The 13,129-nt window shown below is 34.4% G+C and overlaps 1 protein-coding gene across 1 annotated transcript in view; it reads right to left on the bottom strand.

Moving 5' to 3' along the window:
• The window catches only part of CNTLN (centlein), a 316,478-nt gene that overhangs the window by 24,079 nt on the left and 279,270 nt on the right, over positions 1–13,129 (bottom strand). The window contains exons 20-23 of the mRNA XM_070480550.1: positions 11,253–11,350; positions 9,407–9,533; positions 6,529–6,666; positions 4,427–4,612 (exon numbers count right to left, since the gene is read on the bottom strand). Of these exons, the coding sequence (XP_070336651.1) occupies positions 4,427–4,612; positions 6,529–6,666; positions 9,407–9,533; positions 11,253–11,350 (549 nt within the window). The remainder of the gene's footprint in view (positions 1–4,426; positions 4,613–6,528; positions 6,667–9,406; positions 9,534–11,252; positions 11,351–13,129) is intronic.

The raw sequence follows: 13,129 nt of genomic DNA, 5'->3' as shown, positions 1-13,129 counted from the left end.
TGTATACCTATGGCTGATTCATGTTGAGGTTTGACAGAAAACAACAAAATTCTGTAAAGCAATTATTCCATTAAAAAAAATAAATTTTAAAAAAGAAAATTAGAAATGAAAGAGAAGATATTACAACTGACATTACAGAAATACAAAGAATCATGAGAGGATACTATGAACAATTATATGCCAACAAATTGGACAACCTAGAAGAAATGGATAAATTCCTAGAATATACAATCTACCAAGACTGAATCACAAAGTAACAGAAAATTTGAACAGATCAATGAGTAAGGAGATTGAATCAGCAATCAAACACTTTCCAATAAAGAAAAGCCCATGACCTGATGGCTTCACTTGTGAATTCTACCTAAGACAAATAATGTCAATTCTTCTAAAGCTCTTCCAAAGAATGTAAAAGGAAAGAACACTTTTAAACTCATTTTAAGAGGTCAGCATTAACCTGACACCAAAGACAGATAAGGACACTACAAGAAAAGAAACCTATAGGCCAATACCCCTGATGAATATAGATGTAAAACCTCTGAACAAAATACTAACAAACTGAATTTAACAACACATTAAAAGAACCACACACCATGGTCAAGTGGGATTTATCCCTGCAATGCAAGAATAAGAAAACATACACAAATCAATAAATGTAAATATACTACATTAAAAGAATGAAGATAAAAATCATACAATCATCTCAATAAATGCAGAAAAAGTACTGGACAAAATTTAACATTCTTTCATGATAAACTCCCCACAAACTGGGTATAGAAGGAACATACTGTACATAACAAAAGCCATATAATACAAAACCAAACTAACATCACACTCAACAATGAAAAGCTGAAAGCTTTCCATCCAATATCAGAAACAAGATAAAGGTGATCACCCTCACCACTCCTATTCAACACAGAACTGGAAGTCTTTGCTGGAGCAATTAGGCAGTAAAAAGAAATAAAAAGCATCCAAATCAGAAAGAAAGAAGTAACACGGTCTCTTTTTGTTTATGACATGATCTTTTATCTAGAAAATCCTAAGAACTCCATCAAAAAAAGCTGTTAAAATTAATGAACAAATTCAGTAAAGTTGTAGGATACAAAGTCACAGATAAAAATTAATTTGTTGTGTCTCTATACACTAACAATAAAATGTGAAAAAGGAATAAAACAATCCCACTTACAGTAGCATCCAACAGTAAAATTTTAGGGATAAATTTAACTAAGGAAGTCGAAAATCTATACACTCAAAACTCTAAGACATTGATGAAGGAAACTAAAGAAGACATAAATAAATGATATCCTGCGCTTACTGATTGAAAGAGTGGATATTCTTAAAATGTTCATTCTACCCAAAGACATCGAGAGGTTCAATAAGACCTCTATCAAAGTTCCAATGCCATTTTTTCAGAAAAATAGAAAAAAATCCCCTAAATTTGGATGAAACTATAAAAGACTGACTAGCCAAAGCAATCCTAGGAAAGTGCCAAGGTGGAGGCATCATACTTCCTAACTTTAAGTTATATATAACTCATACAACTTGATAACAAAAACCAAAACATCCAATTTAGAAATGGAAATAGAATCTGAACAAATATTTTTCCAAAGAATATATACAATGGCCAGCAAGTTCATGAGAAGGTGCTCAACCTTACTGATCATCAGAGAAATGCAAATCAAAACCACAAGGTATCAGCTCACACCTGTTGGAATGGCTATTATCAAATAGATGAGAGAGAACAAATGCTGGTAAGATGTTGAGAAAAGGGAAACATTGTGCACTGTGGGTCAGACTGTAAATTGGTACAGCCACTATAGAAAACAGTGTAGAGGTTCCTTGAAAAATTAAAAATAACAACTACCAGCAATGCAATTTCTGAGTACATACTGAAAGGAAATAAAAACAGAATCTCCAAGAGATACATGCACTCTCATGGTCACTGCAGCACTATTTGCACTAATCAAGACATGGAAATAACTTGTGTCCATCACTATATTAATGAGTAAGGAAAATGTAGTAAATATATGTGTGTGTGTGTTTAATCACACACACTCACAATGGAATATGATGACTGAGCCATAAAAAGAAGGAAATCCAGACATTTCTGACAATATGGATAGCCCCTGAGAGTACTATGCTAAGTGAAATAAATCAGACAGAAAAATACAAATACTGGATGATATCGCTTATATATATGGAATTTTTAAAAGGCAAACTCAGACAGTAGAAAAGTGGTTGCCAGGGGCTGAGGGGAGGAGGAAATGAGATGTTGGTCAAATGGTACAAACTTCCAATCATAAGAAGAATAAGTTCCAGGGATTTAATGTATAACATGGTGATTATAGTTAACAATACTCAATTTTATACTTGGAATTTGCTATGACTAGATTTTAAATGTCCTTCCCATAACAATAACGATAAAGTGGCAATTATGTGAGGTTAAAGATGTGTTAACTAACCTATTGTAGTAAACTTTTCATAATATATACAAGTATCAAGTCATCATATTGTTTATCTTAATCTTATAAAATGTTATATGTCATATCTAATAAAGTTGAAAAAAAGAATAGAAAAATCATAATTAAGAGTAGATCAGTACCAAAGTGTTAACAATGTACACATTAAAAATAAAATTATAATGCTTTACAAATATTCTTACTAAAGAATCAAGAAATTTATATGCCCTAATCATCTTACTAAATCTTAACAAGCAAGTACATATTGATAATCAAATGATTTAAGCTTCCGGATAAATGTTGTTCTTTGGCTGGTATTTATTTATCAGCTAACAAAAGCCACCGAGAAGATGGAATTGACCATACGATTCTCACATACAAGCACGTTAACAAGCCTATTATCAGGCCTCAATCAAACTGAGCAAATACTTCTAGAAATTTCCCTTGTGTGTTTTATTCAGTTATTAGGAGAATTCAAAGCTTCAGCTCTGCCACATACATCCAGCCCAGATGCTCAAAGCACTTGATTTTACTCCAGAGTAAAATTCTATATTCAAGACTAGATCTAGAACAGATGGCCACCCCACCTCTGCCATAATCTGGTTGTGCCCTATGCATAAAGGGAAAAAAAACTAAAGGGAACACAGATTCCACAGCAGGGCCAGAACAAACATTATTACTATTAATACTACTAATAATATTTATTAAGTACTTTTGTGTACCTGATACCCTACTAAGTTCTGCACAGATCCCATTGATCATAATGTTCCATGTAGGAACTATGTACATTCTTTAACTATGCTCATTAGGAGTGTGCATAGCTCTTGCCTTCACAGAGGTTTCAATCAGAGCAGTGATTACGTGTCCAGTACTATTCTTGAAGCAGATATAAAGTCAATTTCTCAAGAATTTAGTGAGCTCTATTATGTGCCAGTTGTTTTTGTTGTTTTGCTGCTAAGTCGTGTCTGACTCTGTGACCCAGTGAACTGTGGCCCACCAGGCCCTAGTCCTGTTTCCATGGGATTTCCCAGGCAAGAATACTGGAGGGGGTTGCCATTTCTTTCTCCAGGGGATCATCCTGACTCGTGGGTCAAATTCACATCTCCCACAAAGGAGATGACATAATGGCAACAGACCTGTTTGCTAGCTACAATACAAGGCAGAATAAAAGACACTAAATAGGGGTGTAAACAATTCATAGGGGTGTTAAAAAGGGTGGAGCAATCCCCAGGTTCCCAGGCTTCAGTGCCTTGTTATCTCTAAAACCAAACTGTTCCTCCATTTTCCCAGAATAGTTAAGGGAGGAATACTGGCTGACCACGTGGAGGCAGAAGTACAGACCAGAGATCTAAACACTCCTTATAAAGACTCTCAAACAAAACCTGTATTCTCCCTTTCCCCACCACCCTTAGCTTTGGTGGATCCTTGTACAGCCAATGCCTAAGCCTTTCTGGGATTCTTCAGCAGTCAAATAACTTCTAGATGATACACCCTTTGTAGATACTCTAGTTTGTCTTCCTTTTGTCCTGCCAGGTCATTTACCATTCCTTTACCCATTCCATGCCTGATATATTATGGGGCTGGGGTGCAATGTCTCTTAACGTCAATGATCATGGACCAAGCTTCTGGTTGTTTTTGCTTGGATGATTTTTAAAAGGAAGTGGCATGGAAATAACTCAATTCTTTGGTCTTAAAACCTGTCTTGCTTATGTGATTATCACAGTTTCATAACTAAATTGACACTGGAAAAAGAATATTAAAAACATAGTGGACATTTTTAAACTCAAGCTATGAAAATGAATCTTTCATAGAGAAAATTTGAATAGTGTGGTGGGTAGGGTACGGGAAGATGCTTTGTGGTTTGGGAAAGCAGAAAGGAACTTCAAGAACACCCCAGATCATGTGAAATAGGCCACTGCCCACTGTGCCTGAAGTAAAGCACCAGGTGGTAAAGTGCAAAGAATTCAAACCTTTACAAATATGGTGAACTCTTCTACTTTTTCACTGGCTAGTAGCAATTTCTTCTGTGCACCTTCTAGGGCCTGCTCACTTTGCATTGCTAATCCTTGAAGACGCTCAGATGCTGCTGTTTCAATCTCTGCCATGGCAGATTCAGTCTCGTTTATTTTTGATAGGAGGAAATTAAGCTTGAGATCCTGCAAAAGACCAGTAAGCACACAATAAAAATATATTTCTTAAACAGATTTGGAAGTTAGAGGTGTAAGATAAAGAAAGGGTTTTATTACTCTTTATATCTTGTATTTATTTTCATTTGAGTAACACTTTATTTTCAGTGACTACCATGAGCACATATTATCACATATTTATCACTGAAATCAATTTATTCTTTTAAAAATTATAAATCATTATAAAGACATGGAAGGGATTTTGGACTAAAAGATTTCCTATATCAAATGGAAGTATTTAATTAGTTTATAAGTTTAGGTAGACTTAAAACTTTATCAGTTCGGTTCAGTGGCTCAGTCATGTCCGACTCTTTGCAACCCCATGAATCACAGCACGCCAAGCCCCCCAGTCCATCACCAACTCCCGGAGTTTACTCAAATTCAAGTTCATCGAGTCGGTGATGCCATCCAGCCATCTCATCCTCTGTTGTCCCCTTCTCCTCCTGCCCCCAATCCCTCCCAGCATGAGGGTCTTTTCCAATGAGTCAACTCTTCACATGAGGTGGCTGAAGTATTAGAATTTCAGCATCAGTCGTTCCAATGAATACCCAGGACTGATCTTCTTCAGGATGGACTGGTTGGATCTCCTTGTAGTCCAAGGGACTCACAAGAGTCTTCTCCAACACCATAGTTCAAAAGCATCAATTCTTCAGCGCGCAACTTTCTTCACAGTCCAACTCTCACATCCATACATGACCACTGGAAAAACCATAGCCTTGACTAGACAGACCTTTGTTGGTAAAGTAATGTCTCTGCTTTTTAATATGCTACCTAGGTTGGTCACAACTTTCCTTCCAAGGAGTAAGCGTCTTTTATTTCATGGCTGCAATCACCATCTGCAGTGATTTTGGAGCCCAAAAAAATAAAGTCAGCCACTGTTTCCACTGTTTCCCCATCTATTTCCCATGAAGTGATGGGACCAGAGGCCATGATCTTAGTTTTCTGAATGTTGAGCTTTAAGCCAACTTTTTCATTCTCCTCTTTCACTTTCATCAAGAGGCACTTTAGTTTTTCTTCACTTCCTGCCATAAGGGTGGTGTCATCTGCATATCTGAGGTTATTGAGATTTCTCCTGGCAATCTTGATTCCAGCTTGTTCTTCTTCCAGCCCAGCGTTTCTCATGGTGTATTCTGCATATAAGTTAAATAAGCAGGATGACAATATACAGGCTTGACGTACTCCTTTTCCTATTTGGAACCAGTTTATTGTTCCATGTCCAGTTCTAACTGTTGCTTCCTGACCTGCATACAGGTTTCTCAAGAGGCAGGTCTCAATAGCCAGACCGGTGGTCTCATATTTCCATCTCCTTCAGAATTTTCCAGTTTATTGTGATCCACACAGTCAAAGGCTTTGGCATAGTCAATAAAGCAGAAATAGATGTTTTTCTGGAACTCTCTTGCTTTTTCGATGATCTAGCGGATGTTGGCAATTTGATCTCTTGTTCCTCTGCCTTTTCTAAAACCAGCTTGAACATCTGGAAGTTCACGGTTTATGTATTGCTGAAGCCTGGCTTGGAGAATTTTGAGCATTACTTTACTAGGGTGTGAGATGAGTGCAATTGTGCGGTAGTTTGAGCATTCTTTGGCATTGCCTTTCTTTGGGATTGGAATGAAAACTTTATATCTACTTATATAAATACCAGTTCTTAACAACAGTTTTCATTATTATAAATTATCAAGATAAACAAAATCTGTTTCTCTAATACAGCATGACCTTTAATAGTAAATAAATTGTTAGTGTTTTATGTAGAGATATAAATGTTCTTTGAAGTTATCTGAAACATTTAAGTAACTCATACTAGTTTTGGGGAGAAAAAAACAACAACTTTAAAAATAAGAAAGAGATTGTTACAGTCCATCTCTAAGCTAAAATGTCCTAAATCATACCTTTTTTTCTAACTCCTCTTTAGTTTGCTGATACATCTCTTCATACTGAGACTTCTCTTTTACAGCAACACTAAGTCTTTGCTTTAGTGAATCAATTGATACTTTCTTGTTGGAACACTCCTCAGTTAATGTCCTCACCTACAATAAATGCACAAAGGTAGAGATGTATGGAGACAGTAACATGGAAACTTACATTACCATATGTAAAATAGATAGCCAATGGGAATTTGCTGTATGTCTCAGGAAACCCAAACAGGGGCACTGTATCAACCTAGAGCGGTGGGATGGGGAGGGAGATGGGAGGGAGGTTCAAAGGGAGGTGATATATATATATATATATATATATATATATATATATACACACACACACATATATATATATATATGTATACCTATGGCTGATTCATGTTAAGGTTGAAGTTTGACAGAAAACAACAAAATTCTGTAAAGCAATTATCCTTCAATTAAAAAAATAAATAAAAATTTTAAAAAAGCACAAAGGTAAATATTATTGGCAAAGGCAGTCTAGTTCTACGCTGTATTTGTTTAAACAGAAACCAAATGAATGCATGAATAAGTCATTTCATTCATTTTCTCATAAATGATATCAAATTCAAGTATAAGATTTGTGTAACTCACACAGCACTGTGAGTACTAACTAACCATACTGAAGTCAGTAGTGAGTGAGACTAACAATACTTAAGTCAGTAACAACACCCAAAAACTGTGCAAAAAAGCATGAATATTGCTATGTGTAGACTACTACCTAATAATACAAGATTATTTTTAACTACATTTCCTTTAATTACTCACCTGAACTTCCTTAAGCAAGAGATGGTTGGTTTTGATTCTTTAATAAGCCAAGTCATAGAAAACTTTAATTTGTATTCTCCAATATAACAAGTACTTTTTAGGATAAAATTAAATAAGTAATACAACACATTTATTGTGCATTTCAAAGAATGGCAGAAGACTCCAAAGGAGACAAACCAATAGCTAATAAATATATGAAAATATTCTCAACATGATTCATTATTAGAGAAATGTAAATCAAAACTACAACTACAATGAGATATCACCTCACACTGGTCAGAATGGCCATCATCAAAAACTTCAGAAACAGTAAGCGCTGGAGAGGGTGTGGAGAAAAGGGAACCCTCTTTCACTGTCATTGGGAATATAAATTGATACACTCACTATGGAAGACAGTATGGAGATTCCTTAAAAGACTAGGAATAAACTACCATATGACCCAGCAATACCACTTCTAGGCACACACACTGAGGAAACCAAAGCTGAAAAAGATCCATATACCCCAGTGTTTATTGCAGCACTACTTACAATAGCTAGAATACGGAAGCAACCTAGATGTCCATTGACATACGAACAGATAAATAAGCTGTGGTAATATATACAGTGGAATACTACTCAGCCATAAAAAAAAATGCATCTGAGTCAGTTATAATAATGTGGATGAACCTAAAGCCCATTATACAGAGTGAAGTTAAGTGAGAAACAGAAAAACAAATAGTATATTAACATATGCATATGAAATCTAGAAAGATGGTACTGATGAACCTATTTGCAGGGCAGCAGTGGAGATGCAGACATGGAGAACAGACTTGTGGACATGGCCAGGAGGAGGAAGGAGAGAGTGGGATGAATGGAGACAGTGGCATGGAAGCATATACAGTACCATCTGTAAAACAGATAGCCAGTGGGAGTCTGCTATATGACTCAGGGAACTCAAACTGGGGCTCTGTAACAACCTAGGGGGCGGGAAAGGGTGGGAGCTGGGAGGCAGGTTCACGAGGGAGTGGACATATGTACACCTATGGCTAATTCATGTTGAGGCATGGCAGAAACCAAACCAATACTGTAAAGCAATTATCCTTTAAGTAAAAATAAATACATTTTTTTTTAAAATGCTAAAAAATAGCAGAAGAAAACATTTTTTCAGTTTAATACTATTAAAGATAAATGACTTCTTATACAAACATTGTATACTTCAAATGATTATTGAAGTTAAAATGAACAAAATTTAAAAATAGCATTGAAAATTAATATAATTCATATATTACTTATAATTACTATAATTACTAATATAATTACTATATGAAGTAATTATAATTTGTGTGGGTATGTGGAGGAGAAAGAGAAAGAAAATCTGTACGCATGTTCTTGCTCCTGTAAAATTTTCTCTCTTCCATTTGAGCATTACTTACATTTTCATCTCCAACAAGGAAAGTAAGGGAGATGTTCTCTCAGGAGTGGATGACATTTTGTGAATGCCAAAGCACAAGCTGCTTTATGATTTGTGTAAATAGCAGCTTTTAAAATTTTTTAAACAAAAACTATCTCTTAGTCAGCAAACTGCTGATTTTACTTTGGGGTCAGATAGTGTACAACCATTTTAAATATGACTCTTTTCTTAAGTACACTGAATTAAACGTGTACAAGGAAATACTTTAAAACAATTGTGGTGAGTACACTTTTTAAAGAACTGATAGCTACTAGCATATTTTTTCACTTAAAACACATGCTTAATTCTATCATTATAATTAGCAGTTTTAAAGAAAATGCTGAATATAATTTTGAATCTCAAAAATATTAAAGATTTTTAAAAATTAAACAGAACTTCTCATGGTATATTTACAACATAAAAAGAATGAATGGCTATACTATGTATGAGATTTTGTCTTGAATTTTAAAACAAAACATGTACTTTCAGAGCAAATGATGTAATTATGTAACAACACAGGTATATTTTATGAATATTTACTACATGTTTTGTGAAGATTGAATAGTGAAGTTAAGAAAGTAAATACAAAGGGAAATGATCTTTTTTCCTAGTGTCAGTAAACATAAAAATTGATACCTTTTTTTCAAGATTTTCTAGCATTTCATTAATACTCTCATTACTTTCCAAATTTACTTTCTGTCGAAATTTCAAGTCCTCTATCAAATGTCTTTTCATGGTTATATCTCTCTCCATTCGAGACATCCTTGAAAGGGAAAAAAAGGAATTTTATCAAGAGTGATAGAAAATATTTCAATAGTGATAATATCTTACATATTATCCAATGTTATACCTACTGTAAATTTCTAAATGCTATCTGATTAATTGCAAATTAATAAAATAATTGCTTGGGATAAAATACTGCTGTTAGTATTTTGAGTAAAATATTAAAATCTGTAATCCAGCTGTGATTTGGTAAATGCAGTATTTTATATAAACATATGCATTAAAAAAAAGAACTGATAAAGCTTAATAAAATTTTTTGAAAACTTAAAATTATTATATTTATATTACACTCATGCTTCCAAGAAAAATACAAGTAACATTTAGAGATTATCAAAATCATAACACTGATTGTTTGTGATAAGAAACAATTCTATACTTTAATAAAGAAGTATAAAATTTGATAATATCATATAAAGACACTGAAGTGATTTATAATATCATATAAAGACATATCAGTGATTGAACTGATGTATCAGTTTAGCTTAAGGTGATAATGCTAAGTATAAAATGATAAATGTAATAACCACTATTACTATTATAATAAGAACAACAATAACTAACATTTAATGAATGTTTACTATGTACCAGTCACTGTTATAAGTGCTTTACATGTATTTCAATTCTAACAACTTTATGAGTTAATTCTATTAACTTAAGATCCAGAGCTGGCAGGTAAAGAAGACAGGATTCAAAGAATGTTATCTAAAGTCCTCATTGGTAAACAGTAAGACTAACTCAATCTATCAATAAGCTTCAAGATATTCTGCTTAAAAAGAATTAACCAATTTTTCTTATCTAACAGTTTTATCTACTAAAGTGAAAGTGAATTTGCTCAGTCCTGTCCCGCTCTTTGGGACCCCAAGGAGTGTAGCCCAACCAGGCTCCTCTGTCCCTGGGGATTTTCCAAGCAAGAATACTGGAGTGGGTTGCCATTTCCTTTTCCAAGGGATTTTCCCGACCCAAGGAATGAACCCGGGTCTGCAAATCACCGGGTCCCACACTACAGGCTGATGCTTTACCATTTGAGCCACCAGGAAAATTCCTTATCTACTAGGATCACTTTTAAGTAAGTGATCTCTAATTATGAATGACTAGACTTCTTTCTTAACACATCACTTCTAAGCTCTAGATACGTATAAAAGATACAGAAAGGAAACAATTTTGATTCTGTGAGATAGAACACTTTAAACTCCTTTTTTAGTATAAATACACAAAGTACAATATCTCATAATTCTTCAGCTATTTTAAATACAAACAAAACTTCCCTTTTTTCTATCTTTGCTTTACAAGCTTAGGTAATAACTCCAATATAAATCAATATATATACATAGGTATATATGTACATATTTTTATATACATATTTTTAGTCAAATAATTCCTACATTCTAAAGTTTTCTGTTCATAGTGTTTAGGCCATTAACTGATATTTATTCAAAATTAAAACATTTAAGAAGGAAAATCGAACTTTAAACATTTTTACTACTCTAATTAATAAAAGTAGTAACGTAGTAACTATTTTGCCATCAACTATGCTATATGTAATATTCTTTAAACTTTCATCTTATTTAGGTTCAAACATAAACTAAGAAAGGAAAACAATTTTAACATGTTGGTATTGTTTCTTGGGGTGAAGTGTTTAATAGAGTTAATTGCCACTAGGTGGCACCAAATACAATGGATAAAAATATAAAGCACCTACTTTTCATGCATTGCCTTTATGTGTTCTTCTTTTGCTAGGAGTTCAAATTTCAGAGACTTCAAGTTTGATGATTGTTTAGTGAGTTCATTAGTTGCATTCTAGATTAAAAATACATATAAACTTAAATATTTCTTCCAATCTTGTTCTAAGGCAGCATAAATATAAATGCCATTCTCATGAAGAGTAATAAAAATGCAAAAATTATGGTTATAATTAAAATGAACATTTAAACACTTGAAAATGTTTCATTTTGTATGTTCTAATAGAAATATCCGGAGAAGGCAATGGCCACCCACTCCAGTACTCTTGCCTGGAAAATCCCATGGACGAAATATCAGGGCACACTAAAATTTTTATATAACATGTCAAAATCATAGAACACACTCATATAATAATTGCAAAGATATTGCAAAAATATATTTACAGGAAATATAGATTTTGCAAAATTTAAATGTGTATTACTAAGTATTTTTATGGTTTAATAAGATCACTTAAAACTAATTCCGGATTTACTAATAATCAGACTGAATATAGTCACGAATACTTAGCTGCACCTCCCACCAAGAGGATGGAATGGAGTCCATCTCCCAACCCTCTTAGTCTGATCTGGCCTGTGATCTGCTTTGACAGAAAATATCTGGCATATATGACATTGTGTAAATATCAGATTCAGGCTTTAAATTGCTGTAGCTTGCACCTTTGCCCTCTTGTAATGCTGCTCTGGGATCACCTACCAACAAATACAGAGGAAAGGCCATTTGGAAGAATACTGAAGTACCCCAGATGAAGCCAATAGACCAATCGTCAGCCTGTGAGTGAGGCTCTCTTGGAACTTCCAGTCCAGGTAATCCTTGGTTTAGAAGGTTTAGAAGGTTTGCATGAATGCAGGTGTGTGAGGGGACCCAGCAAACAGCCCAGAAGAATTACCTAGTGAACCCACTGGATCATAAATTGCTATTGTTTTATGCTGCTACACTTTAGGATAATTTGTTAGATAATAATAAATAACTGATAGAGAATCTCATGAATACTGAATACTTTCTTCCTTGAACCTATATTGTTGCTGTTGAGTTGCTAAGTCCTGTCCAACTCTCTTTGTGATTCCATGGACTGTGACTAGCCAACCCAGGCTTCTTTGTCCATGGGATTTCCCAGGCAAGAATACTGGAGTGCGTTGCCATTCTCTTCTCCAGGGGATCTTCCTGACCCAGGGATCAAACCCGTGTCTCCTGCACTGGCAGGTGGATTCTTTACCACTGAGCAACCCGGGAAGTATTTATATATAATTATTAGTTTTTCAAACCAGAACAGCATTGTGGAATTTGTTGTTTGCACAGCTTAGGGGCCAGAGGTAGTAACTAGAGGGTCAGGGATCCCTAGCTTTCAATTTTGACTCAAGTTCCAGGAAAACATGTACCCTAAGATATTATTTAGTGGTTTGATACTTTGGATTTTTACCTATAAGATAGTGTTGACAGACATCTATTCATGTATTAAATTTAAAAACTATTAAATTAATAATACAATAAAAATAATAACCTAATCTTAAATTCTTTCTGGAATGACCATTCATTTAGAAATAATAATTCAAGATTACATTAACCAATGAAAGTGAAAGTGAACGTCACTCAGTTGTGTCTGACTCTTTGTGATCCCATGGACTATACAGTCCATGGAATTCTCCAGGCCAGAATACTAGAGTGTGCAGATCATTCCCTTCTTCAAGGAATCTTCCCAACCCAGGGGTTGAACCCAGGTCTCCCACACTGCAGGCAGATTATCTTTACCAGCTGAGCCACTAGGGAAGCTCCCACATTAAGCAACAGTGATACTTTAATATAATTATATTATGTTATAAATAGTATCACTACATTAAT

Source organism: Odocoileus virginianus, chromosome 18 (genome assembly GCF_023699985.2).
Source record: "Odocoileus virginianus isolate 20LAN1187 ecotype Illinois chromosome 18, Ovbor_1.2, whole genome shotgun sequence".
In the NCBI taxonomy this organism is placed as follows: domain Eukaryota; kingdom Metazoa; phylum Chordata; class Mammalia; order Artiodactyla; family Cervidae; genus Odocoileus; species Odocoileus virginianus.
Note: the sequence above shows the minus strand (reverse complement) of the source record. Positions and strands in the feature narration are given on the sequence as shown.